The sequence below is a fragment of the Corapipo altera genome, unplaced genomic scaffold, assembly GCF_003945725.1.
Source record: "Corapipo altera isolate COAL_440 unplaced genomic scaffold, ASM394572v1 48b, whole genome shotgun sequence".
In the NCBI taxonomy this organism is placed as follows: Eukaryota; Metazoa; Chordata; class Aves; order Passeriformes; family Pipridae; genus Corapipo; species Corapipo altera.
The window spans coordinates 12,953,294-12,973,250 of NW_020884884.1; the positions used below are offsets into that span (position 1 = coordinate 12,953,294).

A 19,957-nucleotide genomic window follows, 5' to 3' on the forward strand; every position below is an offset into this window, starting at 1 on the left:
ATTGAACACACAAAATTGTCTTTTTAAACGCTGGGGAATATCATTACGGCCTCCTCCAGGATGTATCATTGCTGCTATTATTTGTACATCTACAATTGTAGTAAAGTCTCCAGGTTTATCCAAGCTGTACATTCCTCTCATTTCCATCATCTGACGGACAATTTCGTTTGTTATCTGCAAGTTTATGCAACTTGTACAAATTAGAAATTCATGCAAGAAAAGAACAAAATATACCATGATAATTTAATTTCGTCTTGTAACTTTACCATTAATCTATAGAGAAATATTTTCACTTTAATCTAAAACCAGATTAAACTTCCTTCTTTAGTCATATGGATGATCTTGGTTTATGCAATTTTAAATTGCAGAAAAATTCTTTCATGGCTGTACTCTCATATAATATCAAGAAAATGAAACTAAAAGTTAAGGCAATGTACTGGGGGGGAAATTTTTCTGTTCCTTATTTTGCTGCTGGACATTCAGCTACAGATGTTCAAACTATGCTTTTCAGTTCAACCTTGAGTCTTCTTTGAAGCAAAACAACTATTCTTTTCTGAAAGAGGAAGATGTTTATTTTGAAAAGGTTATTCACTCTACATTCCACTCTACAGCACCTGAGTTAACCCTCATAGCAACTGCTCCAACAATATTCAGCAAGCCTTATGTATATGTCCACATACCTCACCAAAACCAACATGATATGCAGCAGGGCACTGAATACAAACCATCATCCCATAAAAAATATTTTGACAATGTCTTGGGGTCATAATGCAAGACCTGGTGGAGATCCTTCCCTAATGGAGATCCTTGCTTTTCTGGAAACTGCCTGAGCCTGTAAGAGCTTTTCCTCAAACACAGTCACTCATGTTCTAGACTGTGTTGACAAAGTAGTCAGTGTTGTGGGTTATTCAACAGTAATTTCAATTTTTTTTAAAAAATTGCAGTTCTCTCAAGTGAGAGCAAATGATGGCAAACCAAAGAACTGATATAGGTTGGCATTTATGTAGAAGGTCGGGTTCCACTTCAGAGATACTAAAAACTCACGCTTGGCCTCCATTTTACAAAACCAGCTTTCTAAAGTGAAGAAGAGGAACTATTCAGTCCACAGAGACCAACCTAAGTCCATACTGCTACTTAAATACATGCCCGGTCCCACTCTCACAATCAGACCTACTAATCATGCTGTTAACAAACCCACTCAATGCTATCAGCAGCCTTAACACACACCGTGAGCTTCACAGAAGGCAGAGAGCCTGAACATTCAAAAGCGCAGAGGCCCCAGGGTTCTCTTTTGTTATTTACTCTGAGCAAATTTTAAAAAGTCATAGTAAGCATATTTGGTCTTTATATTAGAATAGACATTTCAGAAGACCTAACATCCTGGACTTCAAGTACTTCAGACCTACTACAGGAAGAAACTGTGAAAGACTTTTGCCAGATCTCCAAAAGCGTACAGATACTACACAAACAAATTGTAGATGGGCTTATCAAAAGCCAATGTGTTACCTTTGAATTTTTCACAGCCTTTATTTCTTTCTCCGAAGTATCACAATTACATTTCACAGAAAGTTTTTTTACTAGTGTTTTCAAATTAGTGTCAATCTTGAAAGTTATAATATGCTACTTTAGTACAGGGATGCTTTTTATTTAGACTTATGAAAATGAGGAAGTGGGGATTATGTAAAATATGGCACCATTATTGTACATATCCTTTCAGTAACTCTAATTTGCTCTCTTTTCTTTTTTTGTCAGTGTATCATAATTAGAAAGCATTTCCAATAATTAACAATTAATTAAAATATTTAGGAAGTCCACTGATTTCCATGTGTATATATATAAAAAGCACAACAATTTGAGAATAAGTTGTATATGTTAAAAAACAGCTTACCTGATCTCCCCATTCATTGATAAATGGCATATTGATATCATCAATAAAAATAGTCATTTTTCTGCCTCCAGGAGGTCCATAAGTACTTCCAACGCGTTTGTCCACATAACTCTCTATTGTCCTCTAAAAAAGAAAAAAAATTCTCATTTTGCATCTAAAGCAACAATATTTAAAATGCATTGTTGAAAAGCATGTTTCTGCTTTCTGCTACAGTTCTGCCCCAACGATTCCCTCTGTTTGTAAGAGTTTCACCTTTAATTCTATGATGAAGGAACCCAATTCCTAAGGAATCCAATTCCTGTCCTGCAACCTTCTGGCTAGCAGAGATCTTTTAAAAAATATTTCAAACTTAGAAATTATTATTTCATTATCAACATTATCATTCCTTAAATATCAATTGTTTTATATTTGCAATACAACAGCAGACCATACACAGGCAACTTAGAGTACTTTCACAATGATTTCCCAGATGTCTTGTGAGTGATGTAATGCATAATTTTAATATTTTGGTGGCAAGAAGCTGGATGCAATAAGCAAGTAAGACACTGATACATAATTGAAATGTTTCTTCAAAGTTCTACAGCTCTACAGCATTTCTAAAGATACATAAACAATGACAGAAAAAACACCTTACAAGATGGCAGCACATGTTTTCCTTAGACAAATAAGGTTTTCTCTCTAAAAGCACAAATGTCATCCTGTATGAGTAATGTGGCATGTGCTGTCATAAAGATGGAAGTATTAACAGCATTTTAGAAACAGAAAATAGATATAAGTTTTGTCCAATGTTTTTGTCCTGTTTTTACAACAATATATTAGCTGACTATTTTAAAATCATGCAGAAAATATGTGGTTAAGTTGAAAAAGAGAAACTAAGTGATTACATAAGAAACCAAAAACTTTGTAACACATCTAATGCATCCAAAATCATGTAATCTTTCAAATATCCTCAGAATGATGACTCAAAATTAAAAAAATATTATTTTGAGTGTAGCCCTTTCAAGTGTTTAGAAGGATTTCAAGTGTTTTTTCTGCTACATCTCTCTCTTGGAAATCAGCTGAGTGAACTGTGTATTCAGCTAGCTAGCTGCTAAGAGGGAGCACATCTTCTGAGGTAATACAGGACTGCAGCAGAGACAAGACATACTAAGATCCTTTCACAGACTCTCTGTATCACAGATAAGGAAGCCTGGAGTTTGTTTGCAAGACAGTAATGTTCTAGGGACCCATAATAAACTAAGTAAAGGACACCGACAGAGAGATATTGACTGTTCAACAAATCTTGCATGCATGAAAGGATGGCTGTCTTACTCTGCCACCCAGTTGATACAAACCATGGTCAGAGATCTTATACATAGAATACCTGCTGAGAAAAACTGAGCAGACATTCTGTGAGTTTGGTATTTTTAAAAAATAAATGTTTAATCCATTACTTTTCATCATTTTCTTAATAAAATTTACATTAGCTTCTTAAAAAATATGTTTGATTTTGGGATGGAGTTTGCAAGACCTGTTCCGCAAGCAGACTTTTCAATCTAGAAATATTCCAGAATAATTTCTTTATCCTAGTGCAGGCTTGTCATCATGATTTCATTGCATTGAATTGGTAATGAAGCCAATTCAACTTACAGGATCACATCTTAGCAAATCAGTAGTATCAAATCATAGCACAGTGGTATAAATGATCCTTTTGATCACTTGAAAAAAACCAAACTATCTACAGATTTTGCCTCTACTTATATGGATTTTTACCAGTTACACTGAGAAAGAGAAATTTCTACAAAAGTTGTTTTGCTAGAGGTCCTTAAAGATTGAATTTCTGATGCTGTAGTCACTCCTGAGCTGAGGAAAAATAAAAGCATTTGTAAGTTGAAAGCTGCTTATAAAAAATATAGTTGTATACTAAAGAATCAGGAAAAAAAATGAAGTATAACCAAAAATCTAAAAAGAAAAGGTCTTCAGCAAAAAATGCACAGAGCAATCATGGATATATGTATCTCTATGTGAGTGGCTATATTTTATTTTGATCTGCAAAAATTATTTTTAATAGAATTTTCTGAAATTTTGAAGTGACTTAGATGAAAAAGATACTTTAGACTTTAATCCTAAATCACTTATAATCAGAATTAAGTAGACTTTATACAATTAGCAAGGAAATTATATACAAGATTGCTTAAAATCTATACTTTTACCTGAAACATAAATGGTTCCGTGGCAGACGAAAAATTTAAAGATTTTGACAAGTGCTCTTCTGGGTCATATCTCTTCATATATCCCTTAATCATGACTGTCTTTGCAGTCCCCTGTTCTCCTATAAGCAAAACGGCCTGTAACAGATATTTAAATCATATAAGTAGTACAAAACTTTATAATTACATATGCATAACAGATCTTTTTTAGAGAAAGGAATAGTCTCTGTGTCTACTTTTAAATGATATATTTTCTGATGGGTTTTTCCTGTGACTCCATATGCAGTGATACAGTATATGTTTTTCATCCCACACAGATTCTCCAAGAAAATTATTTAAAGAGTTCAAAGAGAAAGGAAGAAGCAAGATTTTCTTCCATTTGCCTCACTTCTTCCCGTTTCCAATATATTCACTGCAGCAGTCTCTTTTAGTGGATGACCCTGAGGTGGCTTCCTTTATAATGGAAAGTAACTTCTGACATCTAATTGGAATATAAAATTTCTACAATTTGTTTGGGCTATAGGTATCCTTTTTGACATGTGTCCTTCTTCCCAGCACTGTTCTCTCCTCTTCTGCATTTGTGCTATTAACTGCACTTAACTGCTATTAACTACAGCTTTCCTAGTGTGAGGAAAAAGACACAGATAAGGTTAAGAATTACAGATATTAAGTAAACTGCCTTGTGAAATTTATTAACCTTGTTTCCCTGTTCTAGAAAGTACAAATCCAAAAAATGAGAGAAAAGCGATAGGTTGTTGAAGGCAAACTTTTATGATAAAAATTATTTTATAAAAAGGGTATTTTGAAAGTTTTGTCCATGCACAGAAAAAAGTACAGAGAACTCATGTTAAGAAACTAAAAATAAAGCAACACATAAATAATGATACATCCAGGAAGAAATTACTAGAGACCAAGAACATGAAGAATATTTCAACCCACAGTTACTTTATAAGTAACTTTCTATTTATTTCATATAGTAGGTACATACTTAAATAAGTAATCCTGTACTTACTTTCTTTTGTTTTGCGATTATGTCTATCAAAAACTGAGTTCTGGTATTATCAACATTCGGAACCAGAATAGATGCATAATCTGGGACATGATCTGTTGGATAAACATATTCCTGGACTCTTTTACTCCAGTGCTCCCAGTTACCTGAAAAAACAATAAAAAAAAAAACAAAAACATCCCCCCCCCCAAAAAACCAAACAAAACCAAAACAAAACAAACAAAAACCCAAACAAACAAACAAAAAGAAAATATCTCACATTTTGGTCATGATCAATATCTTGTTAGTATAATAATTAAAAAAATATATGTTATGGGTAAAATACTACAAAACATAAAAAGGGATAAAATTTTTCAAATCCAGCTAAAAGGCATGTAACAAAGGACATATTTAGTCATGACCACTAATTACTCCACAATCCTACCAAATACAGATATATTTTTTAAATTTATATATACATAGCTAAATAAAACAGCCAAAACAATGTTTACCTAGAGACTAATTCTCACACCGTTGGTGAAAAATTACAGAACATCAGAGTATGGATTGCACATGTGTACACTAAAACAACATTGCTGGCAAAAAAAAAGAAGTGAGTTTGGACAAGAGAGAAATCAATGTATTCAGGGGAGGACATAGTCTGGCATAACTATAAGTTTTCTATAGCACTGGTTGTGTGGGATATTTAAACTAAAAAATTTGTTCTGGAGAATAGCACACTATCCAAAATATCAAGAATCACAGTTTTCAAAATATCTCACCAGTCCTATAGTTTTATAATTTGTAAGATTTACAATTGATTATTGGATGTGGATAAATAATAATTACTGAATAGAATTAAAATCAAATTTGACTTGATTAAAATAAAAGTTTTTTAACAAAAACTACTAGCTGTGAGAAAATTAAACATAAGATTAATATTAAGTTTGACTAAACCAGCCTAAGGACAAATTATCTAAAAATTGTAGGATCTTTAAGTTAATAGAAAAGTAACCTGTATCAATGAAACTAAAAACAAAAGAAATAAGAAAATGCTAGTAATGAGCACTCTATCTCGTTTCTGACTTCTTACATCCAAGAGGTGCTGGTACTACACAGTTATCAAAAAAACTCCACTCATATGGCTGTATAATAAGAACTGAAGGAGTAATAGAGTTTTAAACCAACAGTATAAAAAGAATGTTAGTGTTTTTTCTTACCTTGCTCAGAAACATAAAATTCATACATTGTTTGACTGGTGCCACGGGGGATTTTTGGTAAGTCTAATTTGTTATCATGAGCTCTAATGAAGGCTTCAAGTTTATCTCTACTATCCAACTCCAGAAGGGCACCTAAACTCCACATTATTGCAAAGCTGAACAATTTTTGCAGACGAACTGTATTACTTGCTTCCTTTGGTGAAATCAAGCCCTCCAGAAGATTAATAGACTGAAAATATTTTAAAATATGCCTTAAGAAACTATTACATAATCACTTTTTATTTCCATATATATGTATGCACATGCATTATTTATATCTATTAAAACAATAAATCAATACAGATTACAAAGGAATAACACAAAATTCAGAATTACAAACCCAATAAAATTTATTAAAGATATCTATATAAAACTGGATAAAATTTTCAAAATTACTAAAGTAATTTGATCATCAGCTGCCCTTTTAAATTATGCCTATATAATAAATGCCATTTAAGAGCTAGGGTAACAAAACAGCTTTTTAAGGGATTTTATAATATTCAGAACTCCAAGAGTAGGTGGAGCCTTGCCATTTTCAGCATCTGTCTGATGTATTTATCTCAGTTATGGTCAATTAATGCATCTATAATATTAACTTCTATTTTGTGCTTTCAAAAAAAAATTAAAATATTGAATGTTATGATTGCTTCACTCTGTTTCTAAGGAACTAGAGTCCAGATTGCAGAAAACTAGTAACTTGCTGTCTATAACTCTGTGATGTTGCTCATGAAGTCAGATGCTTGACTGTCTTTGAGAATATCATTTGTATTCCCTTTCTATATAAGGTAGTGTCCAGTATAATTGCTTCAAAAAATATCCTTTTAGCAGTGAAACAGATTTTCAATCAGTTCTTGGAATTAGTATTCTTTATGCTATCTTGGACCTCATACTTGAAGTGGGAAGTAATGCAGTAACACATACTTTCAATGCAGTCTAAAGGACATAAATAGTTAGAATATTTTTGATTACTTTAAAATTTAGTTTTAAAAAATGATCAGTTAAACAATGTCAGTCCTTTTCTTTAGAAGACAATTGATTTATCTAATTTTTTCCAGGACCTGATGTGTTCCAGTTTATCTGGACAAAATCATTTTGTTCCCTCAAATACAACCTTGAGTTCAAAATTTCCAGAGATGCTTTGGGTCTTGGAAATATTCTGTAACAAGTTTTTGAAGGGAAAAAAAAAAAAAAAAAAGAGCAATCAAACTGACACAAAAAGACACACATAAAAGGCAAAAGTTCAGATGAAAACTTCAGCTTGCCCAGCATCTCATGTGCAATAGTGACCAAAAGTGGAGAAGAGTAAAAGTAAAGAAAAAATTCTTGGCTTGTGGTGGTGCTGGGTGTAGTACTTCCTGTTGGTACTCTCTTCAGCTTTTGACTTTCTGAATTATATAAGTTTTTTCTTTTTAGTAATCCTCTATGGTTTTTTCCACCCTGAAAATATCAAGAGTGGTCCTGAGCATTACATAAGCTTTTATTGTCTATAACAACCTTTAGCAAGATGTTCCATAGGTCTGCTATTCATGGCTTTGAACAGTTGTTTTCTCCCTGGGTGAACTCCTTCATGCTTATCTTCACGCAATTTCATTTGCCATTTTATTACCTATTTATTCAGTGTCATAAAGTTTGTCTACAGTTCTTCATGGTTAGATGTTTTGTCCTTACTACCCTGAATAATCTAGTATCATCAATCAACTTCTTCACCTAAAACTTTTCTAAATTGTTTATGAACATTTTGAACAGTACTGATCCCAGCAAAGGTGAATCAGGAGCAGTGATAACCTCTGCCCTTCCTAAGAACTGATAATCCAATCACACATTTCATATCTTCTAATAGGTTATTTATCTAAAAGTGAATCTCCTATCTTCTGCTATGACTAGCTTCCATGTAAATCCCTGGTAAAGAACTATGTCAAACACCTTTGATCCTTCATGCAGGCTATATCAATCAGATCTCCTTTAGCTACAAGTTTAATCACTTTTCGAATTGACTTGTAAGGCAGGACAACCCTAAACAAAAAAAACTGTGTTGAATCTCCTAAGGTAAATTATATTTGTCTACCTAATGAGGTTGGCCAGAGGATGGTAAAATGTTAGAAAGTTATTGGAAATTACAAGGAGGAAAGCAAGGGTGAGGTCACTTCGATATAAAACCATCATAAAACTATTATAGATGAATAGGCAGCTTAAATTGTGAATGCTAACAAATGGAAGATAACTGGATCCATGTGCATGTTTGGGTGAACATCCAAAACTGAACTTCAGAACTCAAACACAAATCTGCTAGATGCAATGGGTTTGATTTGGTTGTAAATTTTGAAAAGGTCTGAACTTAAACAAAAGCATGTCCTGAATCCTACAATTAATAGAGAAGTAAGACCAAACAAATCAAGAGGCTGAAAAGGTACAGGGCTTCTGCATATAGATCATTTATGGCAAAACTGGAATGTTAAGATTCTTTTCAAGCAGGATAAAAGCTCTGGTCTCACTGGCTCTTAGGTAGCCCCAGCATGGAGACCCCTTAAGACTTAATTATTCTGTCACACGTGGGACAGAAACTTATTAGAGATTTTCATTCACAAGAAGAAACATTCAAGACAGCTTAAATCTGGGTAATATTTCCTTGACCAAGCAGTATGAGCAGAACACTAACCTGCTGACACTTCCTAACAAGTGCTAATCAAAAATAACATAGAAACTTTTAATCATAGGAAAAGTTTTCCGTGAAGACAAGCTCAATTCAGTCAGGTTTCACAGATAACAAGTGTAGAGGAAAAACAATATATCACCCAAAAATGTTGTGCCTAGCATGTCAACCTATCATCAGAAAGTGGTAAGTTACATAGTTTCTGTCTGTGGACTTCAATCCTATAGATACATTCTATATCTATAATTCTATAGATATCCATTTGCTTCTGCACAGTTAAGCTTTGTAGCATTGATTGTGGCTATTAATTTGCAGCAAAATACTTCACAACCTAGAAAATCTGAAGCTGACTGTCTAAAGCACAACAAAAAGGTATTAAACTAGCCAATTTGCACCCAATATTATATTGAAGTGTTATCCAAAACATGATCTTGTCTAGCCTCTTATTCAAGGGCACTACTGAATTTTTTATGTGTGTAAATATGAGACTGAGATTACATGGACAAATGAAAAGTCTGGAGACTTAGAATCTGCAGATGACAACAGACTCATAAACAAATCAGCTGGAGACATGCAGTACAGGAATGACAGTCTTGCAAAATCTGCCACATATTTTTATTATTAATAAATCACTGATATAATTTCGACTCACTCAAGATAGAATTCCAACTATAGGAAGAGAGAGGCAAAAATTACTACATTGACCTTGGATGAGCTGATGGACAGAATAACATCTATTACATCTGGAGATAAAAAGATTCTCTCCCTCTGCTAACACTACCAGTAGTCAGTTACACTGACCCTTGTCACAATTTTTTGGTATTAAAAGTACTGAACTGAGTCCACTTGCTTATTAAACATATGCTTCTGAAAATTTACTGAAGCTTACAAATTCCTGTAATTTGAAGACTAGCCTAGGTATGAAGCAATAAAGAGAAGTAAAATTTTCTCCTGCATATCTCTAACCATTCCTCTTATATTGCCCAAGAAATAAATATTGAGTTTGAGTTTTTCTTTGTCAGGAAACATTGAAATTAAGTTTTGTTTCTATCAAATGTTCTCTTTGCTAATTCTGTACATTTAAGATTGTCAGTCAATTCATACAAATTCATACTGTATCTGTTTTACCTGCATTATGTAGTTACATTCCAGAAGCTCCATTTTTGGATTAAGGTTTAGTTTCATATATGTATATGCTGGTTCAAAGATTCTATCATACAAACTTTGCAAAACTTCAGCTTCTTGAGCAGAACGTTTCTTCAGCCATGCCTGGAAAAAACATCCCCAATATAGAAAATGTATAACAAGGTAAAATTCTGTATAAAATGTATAGCAAGGTAAAACTAGAAGCAGCCAGCAATGATTATCTTACTTGCAATATTGGTTTCCAGTTGAGGACAGAAGAACTGATGAAGACCATACCCATTCGAGAAACTGTTGCTGGAGAGGCATTCTCAATGTTGTGGACCTCAAATAACAGTTTACATGTAGGAGACATAGGAATTCGATCTCCATTTGCTAGAGTGAGGGTCTTGTTATCATCCAAAACTGAATTTAAATTCTCAATCCAGATTGCATCTACAGGACCATCTAAAATCAGAAATATATTTTCACCTGGAAAAAATAATCAAAAGAGATATAGTTCATATCATCATGCTGAAATAGCAAGAAAATAAGTTTACAAAAGATGGTCTAGAACTTAAATGTACAAAAATTTATTTATTGTAGTTTCTGCCAACTCCATGGATGCTCATTACTGAATAAATTGCATATTTAGGTAAGGAACTATATTTGAAATTATTAGTAGCAAGTAAGGGCACAAATATATCTTTATAATGTTGAATATTTTTTATCTTGGCTGGCTGCCAAACAGAAACTGCTCTACTCTCTCTTTCCCCATCCTCAACAGGACTGAGGGACATAAGGTGAAAATGTTTGTGTGTTGAGATAAAGACAGGTAGATCATTTGCCTACTGTCATGGGCAAAACAGACTCGGTTTGGCAAAAATTATTTTATTGCAAATGACATAGATTTGGATGATGAGAAACAAAACCAAACACCTTTCCCCCACTCCCTTTTCTTTCTCTGGACTCAACTTCTTTCCTCCCAACATAATCTAACTCTTCCTCCTCCTGCCCCACCTGTGTTCAGGGAAGATGGGAAATTTCTCATTTTGTCACTAAAATAAGGGTTATTTGGGCAACTAAACAAAAGGCATTGAATATTTACAGATCCCACCCAAGTTAATGAAATCTATGATCACTCATCTGTTCTTAAAATCTAGTTGTTTTCCTTTTATTTTGAAATACAGATGAAAATACCTAAATTTTTGCAAGCAAATTTTAGTTTCGTTTGGAATGTACAAAATTTCCAATTTCCAAGAAAAAACATATACGTTTCCAATATAGAAAATTCAATTTTAAAATTAACTTCCTTCCAGGAAGGTTCCCTAGAAGAATTCTCTTTCTTTAATGTAAGTTGTTTTTTTTTTTTCAGATACAAATGAAACTCTGTGAAAAAGAATTTCAGTACTCCAATAATAAAATATTGAAATATAAAACTGGGTAATCAATGTGTCAAAAACCACAGGATAAACATTTTTTTAAAGATAGTGGCATTAGTACAAGTAAATCTAAACTATAGTTTATCAGCTTCCAAATAACACATCTGCACTGTAGAACTGAAGTGGCAAGAAAATCATCAATTTTTTAATGTAGATATACTACTGAAATAATAAATTTTTAAACTGTTGCCCTTTTTAAGAAGTGAACTGTAACCTCATCTATGTTCTTTATAGTTTCCCTCAACAGGGAACTTCACCACATTTGCAAATTCAATATGTTTTTTTCAATGTATCATTCAAGATGTATTTTTATGATACCAAGTACAAAGTATTTATATACCCTTTTTGGTTTTCAGTGTTTTCCTCCACAGTGTAGAAAAGATTCCATCTGTCCAATCATTAGTTGCAGCATCCAGTTTTCCAAACATTTGAGGAGCAGTAATAGCTTTGGGGTTCATTCGCATTTCCCTATGAGGTTGGCCACATTCTGTGAGTGCTTTCATTAATACAGTTATAACCATTGTTTTTCCAGATCCACTGGGTCCAAGTGTCATCAACCCATGACGTACTAGAGAAGTTTCATACAACTATTAACAAAATCAAAATATTTCAATTAAAAATCGAAATAAAATAAAACAAATATATGCTTTAAAAAGATTTTTGCTTGTACTTAGGAGTGACGAAAAATATACCAGACACACAAATTATATGCTCAGAATTAAACTCGGCATGCATTTGCTGAATTTTAGTGTTTTGTGGAATAGTACATAACATCCTAATCTTCTAAGCATCAAGAAAGTCTACTATAAACAGTTTACAGGACTAAATCTTACCTACACTTTTCAAAGCAACTGAAAATAGTTTTACCAGATTTTAAAAAGTATTTTTCATATTATTCAAACGAAAAAAGGAATAGTAGCAAAACATTAATGCAACAGAAGTACGATTCATCACTAGCGCTAAAATACCCGAGTATATGAAATAAACATAGGGACTGCACTTTCTCCAGGACTGTATTTGAGTTTAGTTTCAGAAGAGTTCTTTACTGAATTTTCTGTTTGTCTTATTAATATTAGCATTAGGCTTGCTATGGAAGTGTCAGGGTCTGCCTATACAAGTATCTCCTGTTGAAGGAACTGAAAGGCACAAAACAGTGATAGTTCTCCTGGATGCCAGCAGCTTGTAAGGTGAAGCTTATATAGTTCTTCCTCTGCAAGCCAGATAAAGGCTTATAATCAGTACAGGAAGATCTACAGGCACCACAGTGAGTCACTTGCATAGGTCTTACACATACAACCTGCATTTTTTCCCATACTAGATGTGCACTTCTTGAGTGAGACAGTGGTTTAACAACCAACATGTTGTTCTGACTCCTGTTTATGAAAAATGTTTCAGAAAAAAATTTTACCTGAACAAGCTTAAGATTCCATGGTGGATGATTAACCAATCCTGCCTCTTCAACCTGATGAGCTACTGCAGTCTGAAGTTCAGCATAGGTGCTACTGTCTAACTGTATCCCCGGAAAGAGATCATTGATAAGACTAAGAAACAAAGGTTCATCTTCATCTATCTGAAACAAAAAAATGTATTAAGCAATTAAAGAAAGCATGGTTATCCAAAGAATTTTTGAACCAAACTTAGTCTCTGTTTTAAAAGAATAAGTAGTAAGAATGTATTTTCTAAATACAGATGCTTACAGACGGCCAACAGGACAGCTTGCTACAAAAATAGCATTTTAAAAATGTCATTCACATGCCACACAAAATATAAATTCAAAACTGAAAGAAATTTGCCACTGAGTAGACACTGGAATCTAGTTGTAAAATTGATTTGTAAAACACTTCCAGCATATATTGGAAAGAACATCCTATCTGTAAATAAATCTTTAAAAGTCTAATTTCATGGATACTCATTATTCAATTTAGTTATGGTAATCAGTCTGTACACAAGTCAATACATAACAAGTCTCATACACAGGTAAGCCACTATTAATCTATTTGGACCTTTGCACACTGAGCACTGTTTACAAGTTTAATAAGCTCTCTTTGCTGTTTAATGATAACATGAAGATTATCATGTTTCAATTTCTAAAGAACAGGATGCTTGAGATTTTTTTCTATTCTAATACAAAATCCATGAAAAATCCAGTAGGTTTGCCTTTAAATGGTGTTAAAACATTAAATTAGATTCTTACCAGCTTAGAAAGATTCATATCTCTTAGCCCTCTCATAACAATACTTAATTCAGTGTCATCTGGCCTGGCCCTCTTTTGAGTTCCAAGAGTCCTCAGTACTGAGAGGATATTCCTCAGACCAAAGTCATAGTGGACCTAGACATGGTAGAAGGCTTATGCATCAGTAACAAATTCTCTAGCTTTATTTCATCAGTATATCAAGCCTTATTTCCATATTGTATAGAATAGTTATCCTACCTGGAAAAAGTACCTAAAATAGGAATTGTTGCTGTTGTTTAGAAATTATTCTATTCAAACAAACGAAGGATAATAAGGTTGTTTTCAGGAAGGTTGGGGGGATGGAGGGGGAAAGGGAGGAGAGTGTGGTGGTATGTATTAAAAGGTTTTTCTTTTCGAATTTAAATTTATTGATTTCACAATTTATAATGCCGCATAGCAATTATTTTATAACTCTGTGTAGCAGGGTTCTAAAAAACTAATAGTTCAATTCAAAACTCTGTCTTTCCAACTGAGGCAGCTTAAAGCATAAACTTCAGAACAAGGCAGTGCAATCAGGATATGAGAAACTTAAATCAAACATTAGACATTTCTTTTGTGGTTTCCAGTTTCCAATTTCCAATTACTTACTCTAGCCCTAGATAATTCTTACAGGAAAAACAACATGACTGGGATAATTTTTACCTGGTTGCCATGTTTAGGCAGAGAACCTCATGCATTTGCAACTAACCACAAAGTATCATTTTTAACAAACTAATGTGCCTATGTGACTACATATTAATGAGTTAATATGGCTATTTGTTCAAAAATTTTATAGAGATGTTTGTTTGAATTACTTTTAGATTATGTCAATATTTTGTAAAAAAGCATAAAAGTTATGGTTCAAAAACAATCTGTACAACCCGAAATATGGGGGTTTATTGCATAAATATGAAGACAAAGAGGAAAGGAATACATAACACTACCTGTTTAGTGAGCTGCTCCTCACAAAGTTTATAAAGAACAAAGAATTTCTTAGCCAAGACCACATTATCAATAAATCCATAACTTGCAAGTTTAACTCTTATAATTATCTGAAATACAATTTTTTGTAGAAATTTCATTAGTTTCTCCAGGAGACAGGTCATCAAAATAAAACACATTTTTCCTTTCAGTTTATTCAAGATTTTTACCTGTCTATCTGGAACCATCATTGCAACAGTTCTAAACTGAATTTTGAGATTTTCTGGTAGCTCTTGACGTCCAGCATATCCAGGATTCTATATAAGCAAACATACCACATTATTATTTACAATAGTCAAAATAACAGTAAATGTATGTATAAATACGTAGATCAGTTCAGAGTTAGAACTCTTGTCTACCAGTTATTAAAATTTTAATCTCCCATAAAGTCCTTCTCATGTTATAAAGCCTTAAGAATCCTGTGGCAACAAGACAGCATACTGTGAAAGTTAATATTCTGGGAGCTTGAAGAATTTTTACATTTTCATGTAAAGTACCCATTAGTCAAGACATATGTCCCCAAAGAATGTCTTTGTTGTATCTCGTACTTTAAGTGAATGTTCTTTCCTCCCCCTCCCCACAAGTATCATTCTCATTAATACTATTAAAGCATTTCAAGGTAAGGTAGTAAAGTGTATTAGTGTTTCAGTCCTCTCAGTGAGCACAGAGAATTCTGGAAGTTTGGTCAAACTCTCAATGTGCATAATGAATTAAAATACAGTAATAAACGGACATAATTATGAACTTTTGCAATAATATTAAAGCCAAAATGCAAGCATGCCATTCATGAATAATCAGATTATGTGTTGAACATTTTAGTCTAATTCTATAGTGACAGCATCACTTAATTAATAAAACTGGTTATTTTCACCTTGTCATTTAACCTCTATATAATATAATTTGTCACTTCTTTGTAATTATTACTATATTTACCATAGTTAGGAAAATTCCAAACTCTGGATTTAAATCTACACAGTCTCCATCAGCAAAAATGAACTGCTTTTTTTTTTCTTTTCTTGCTGTTAAAATAATATAGATTTGTTGTGCTGCTACTGACAAGACAGGTAATTCAATTCGGTTGAATTCGTCAAAACATCCCCAAGATCCGGACTGGGCAAGACCTATAAAAATGGACAGAAGAAAATATTATCTGTTGTTCTCCATGCATATTTGAGATATCTGGCCTAAATTACTTTTCTTGCAAATAATTAAATAACAGTAGTTTTATTTATTATCCCGTGGTCAAGGCCCATCTTTCTGCAATCCGCCTGATTATTTCCATATCAATCTGAATTAATATTAGTTGATTTATATACAAGGTTTAAAAATGAATCAAAGTCTGAAAAAATATATTTTTATATTTTGGGGCAATCGGTATATATTTTGTCCAGAACTCTCTGTGAATGTAGCCTTTTATTGTAGAACACCATCCAATTATTTGGAAAAAGCTGTACTGTTAGTCAAAAAAATTAAAAATAAGTAATTGAGAGCTACAAACAACTAACCCTAAATGTCACAACAACAACATCCTCTTTTTTATTATTTTCATTTGGGTTTTCCAGCTTTCACAATGCTTTAAAATTACTTTTTACTAGCCTGTTATAAATCATAGAGGTTAAAATTAAAAATTGAAATTATTTTCACACTAACTAGAGGTTTAAATAAAACTGAATCCCAAAAGACAGAAAAAATTAAACTTGGAGCATGTATCTCTGTGCATAAGCATTACCATTTTACATCCCCACTAAACTACAAGTTTCTCATGTAATGGTACAGGATATTAGCAACGTTCAAAGTGTAGACATGCCTATGAAAGTTAGAGAGGAGCATAGAGAAAGAAGATTAAATGGAAAGAGAAATCTAGCAGCACTATATTAACAGCAAGAATATTTTCATAAAGCATTATTTTCACAGTTGTCTAATTTAAGTTTGGAAAATTAACATGTATTTAGTAACAAGTAGGAGAATTGCTCTTCCTTTCACAACATTTTATGAGAAAAGCAGCATCTTTTCACAGATGATATTAAACTATCAGTAAAGCAATGGTTTTGTTTCATGTATACTGGAAGAGAGCTATTTAAAAGCAAATAATTTATGCAAGTCATTCAGGGTACACTACTGTCATGCAGTTAAGTTTAAATCACCTTAAAGGGATTCTGTCATGAATTCTGTCACACAAAGGTTTTCTAAAATTTTAATACCTTGACTATCAAATTGGCAATATTTCATAAACCCACAGCTTCAGTTTTTTTATGCCCCTTGCTTCTCAATACATACAATACCATAACTTTGAAAAATGAGATGACAGAAACCTCGTGAAGTTCAAGTCCCTTATCTAGAACAGAATAACGCCATGATTTGTTGAGCCTGAAGAGGAAGCTAACGGAAAAGCCTATTGCTGTTATCACTAACTAATGGGAGGCACTGAGAAAAGAGCCAGGCTCTTCTCAGAGGTGCAGTGGAAGAAGAGAAGACAATGGACATCCATTTCAATGTGGGACATTCCAAGTTAGTGGAAGCACAAAAACTGTTAAATTTAATATAGTCAAAACACTTGAACAGAGGTGTTGCAGAATGTCTGTCCCTGGAGACAGTCAAAACCCAACATGAATAAGGTATTGAGCAACCTGCTCTAATGGCATGTGCTAAATGACCTCTTAAAGTCTCTTCTATCACAAGTGAAGAAATCTTACCTTTGAAAATCCTACCCAAACCTCTGAAGTCCATTTGATCAGAGCAGTTAAAGACTACGACATATTTTCCCAGAGCTTTTCCCATGTCTTTCGTTGTTTCTGTTTTACCAGTTCCAGCTGGTCCTGCTGGAGCTCCCCCCATGTTCATTCCCAAAGCCTGTGCTAAAGTTATATAGCACCTACAAATGTTAATTGATATGGATTTATTAAATTATATGAAATATATATGTGCATATATATAACAATCGAGTTATGCAATAGATTCTACAGCTTCTATGTTGAAATGCTACTTCTTCATAAAGCAGTTCAAATTATTTTTGTGAGTGCAAGAAGTTCAGAGAGGTAAAAGGCACAAAATACAGCATTTAAAAACTACTTTTAAAAGAAAAAAAAATCCACAAACGAACAAAAACAACAAAAAAACCCCCCCAACCAACCAAACAGAAAACCTCCTGGTGTTAACAAGCTAAAAAAAAAGAAAGTTAATGCTTATCCAATAAAGGAATTTGACATTAACTCTTTTAACAGCTATAAAGAGCAGATCCTGCTGTTGAGTTCTGCCATGTCATCACATTCTGCAGCATCTTAACCTGTATACATTTCATTATGTTACCTTTGCCTAAATTCTCAAGTGTGAAAGAATAAGGATATATGTCCTCTTCCTCAGTTATCGGTAAGAAATATTTACAATTCTAGGAAAAAAAACCCCGTAAGTTTTACCCTTTTTCTTTTTTTTAAGTCTTAAAAAGTCTAGACTATTTTTTCACTTATATATGAGCCTTAGTTATGTTTTTCATTCATGGCAAGGTATGGAAAAGTAATGTTAAAGGAATTAAAAAACAAAGTTCCTTTACAAATGATGAGTTGTCTTCAGTGTCAAATCAACATGCTCTGAACACATTTCTAAATGAAGTATTTCTGGTTTTAATTCATAATTGAATAGAGTTTAATAACTAACTGCAGTTTAGTTTGAGTGACTATAATTTATTATGTCCAATTTATTATGTGCAATTATTATTGCACTGCAGGAATTTTCATGTTTTCTATACAATAAGAAACTTTGAAGAGACAAGAATCTCTACAGTTCTACTGGGATCAATTTTGGGGTAGCTAACAACTTTACACCAAAAATACCCATTTGCTGATGGCAGTACAGTTCACTGCAGAAATCTACTGAACTTTCCATATTGTCACAATAGCAGTCCTACATTTTCTGTAAAAATAAAGGTGTTCAAAAAGTCATAGAAACACATTTGAAACAAACTTGCCATTTGCTTGCCTAGCTACAGAAGAGCAGAATGAGAGTACATACAGCTGGGACTTTTTCTTAGATTTTCAAAGAAAATAGCCACAGAACCTTTATAGAATCTCTTATTACAAAATTTGAAATATTTGACCTAATCTTTTCTTCAGTATCCTACTAAACTATATGTTGCTATATAACCTTAACACAATTAATTTCTGTTACTAAATGTTTTTTTTTAAGACTGGGCAATGATAAGGGATTATATTAAGCAAGTGTTTGAGAATATTTTCATGAATGGCCTAGCCTACACAGGACTTAAAATGTACCTCTTTAAAGATAAATGTTAAACACTAGATATTAAAAATATTCCTTATCCATAAATATTTTTCTAACCTGTCTGTAAGAGGTGTTATAACCAGACGATCAGTGCAACCCAGAAATTCATTTTGGTAAATAAAATCAACATCTGTAATTGATACAATGACGTGATCTGAATCCTCTTTATAGTAGAATCTAGACTGCTTTAACCACTCAAAATCAGTTCGTGATTTGATGTTCATTTTTACCTTAAAAAAAAGTAAATGCATTTGTTATAACCAAGCATCTACATTTATTGTCTTTGACAATCGTGATAAAATATTTATTTGTATGTGAATAACAAGTGATTACTCGGGTTAAAGTTTCTCTGTAAGTAAATTTAAATATATCAAGCGTCACATAATATGTTCAGATATATGCTAGACTGATACTAAAAACATCCTGATCACTTAACCTGATCATCCCAACATCTGTGTTAATCAAATAAATCTTAAATTGCTTTGGTAGTGCAGTCCACCTTCCAAGTGAGAAATGCAAATAGCATACTTCTTAATCCACCAAACACATTGCAACAAAGGGCATGATGAAGGAAGGATATGACTGAGGCATGGAAGGCAAACGCTGTATAAACTAATAAGCCTATGTCATCAGCAGTAAAAATGTGAGAAGTGTAGTGTTGAGGGATGCCATTATTCAAAAAATAAAGTAATGGTAACAATTTAGCACAGTCTCAAAAGTTCAAATATAGGATTGCAACTATTTGTCATTTTTAGTAGGAATTTTTGTTAATTTCTCTTATATGTACTCTCCTTAGTCAACTACTGAGATTCTGTAACAAGCCATGGGGAAATTAATTATGATACAGTTACAACATCCTCAGCAGTCTCAACTTTTTAAGTTATGCAAGTAAGACTAATACAACTTTTTTCAAAGGAAAGAAATATGAAAAGGGTTTTGTCTATCAAAACA

General features: G+C 32.9%; 1 protein-coding gene across 1 annotated transcript in view; it reads right to left on the reverse strand.

Moving 5' to 3' along the window:
- DNAH8 (dynein axonemal heavy chain 8) overlaps nt 1-19,957 on the reverse strand; it is a 130,326-nt gene that overhangs the window by 53,177 nt on the left and 57,192 nt on the right. Inside the window, 15 exon segments of the mRNA XM_027641248.1 lie at nt 1-174; nt 1,889-2,011; nt 4,081-4,215; nt 5,090-5,232; nt 6,286-6,514; nt 10,103-10,243; nt 10,347-10,588; nt 11,879-12,125; nt 12,947-13,108; nt 13,733-13,867; nt 14,695-14,802; nt 14,902-14,988; nt 15,665-15,852; nt 17,425-17,603; nt 19,064-19,236. The exon segment at nt 1-174 is cut by the window's left edge and continues 43 nt beyond it. Of these exon segments, the coding sequence (XP_027497049.1) occupies nt 1-174; nt 1,889-2,011; nt 4,081-4,215; nt 5,090-5,232; nt 6,286-6,514; nt 10,103-10,243; nt 10,347-10,588; nt 11,879-12,125; nt 12,947-13,108; nt 13,733-13,867; nt 14,695-14,802; nt 14,902-14,988; nt 15,665-15,852; nt 17,425-17,603; nt 19,064-19,236 (2,466 nt within the window).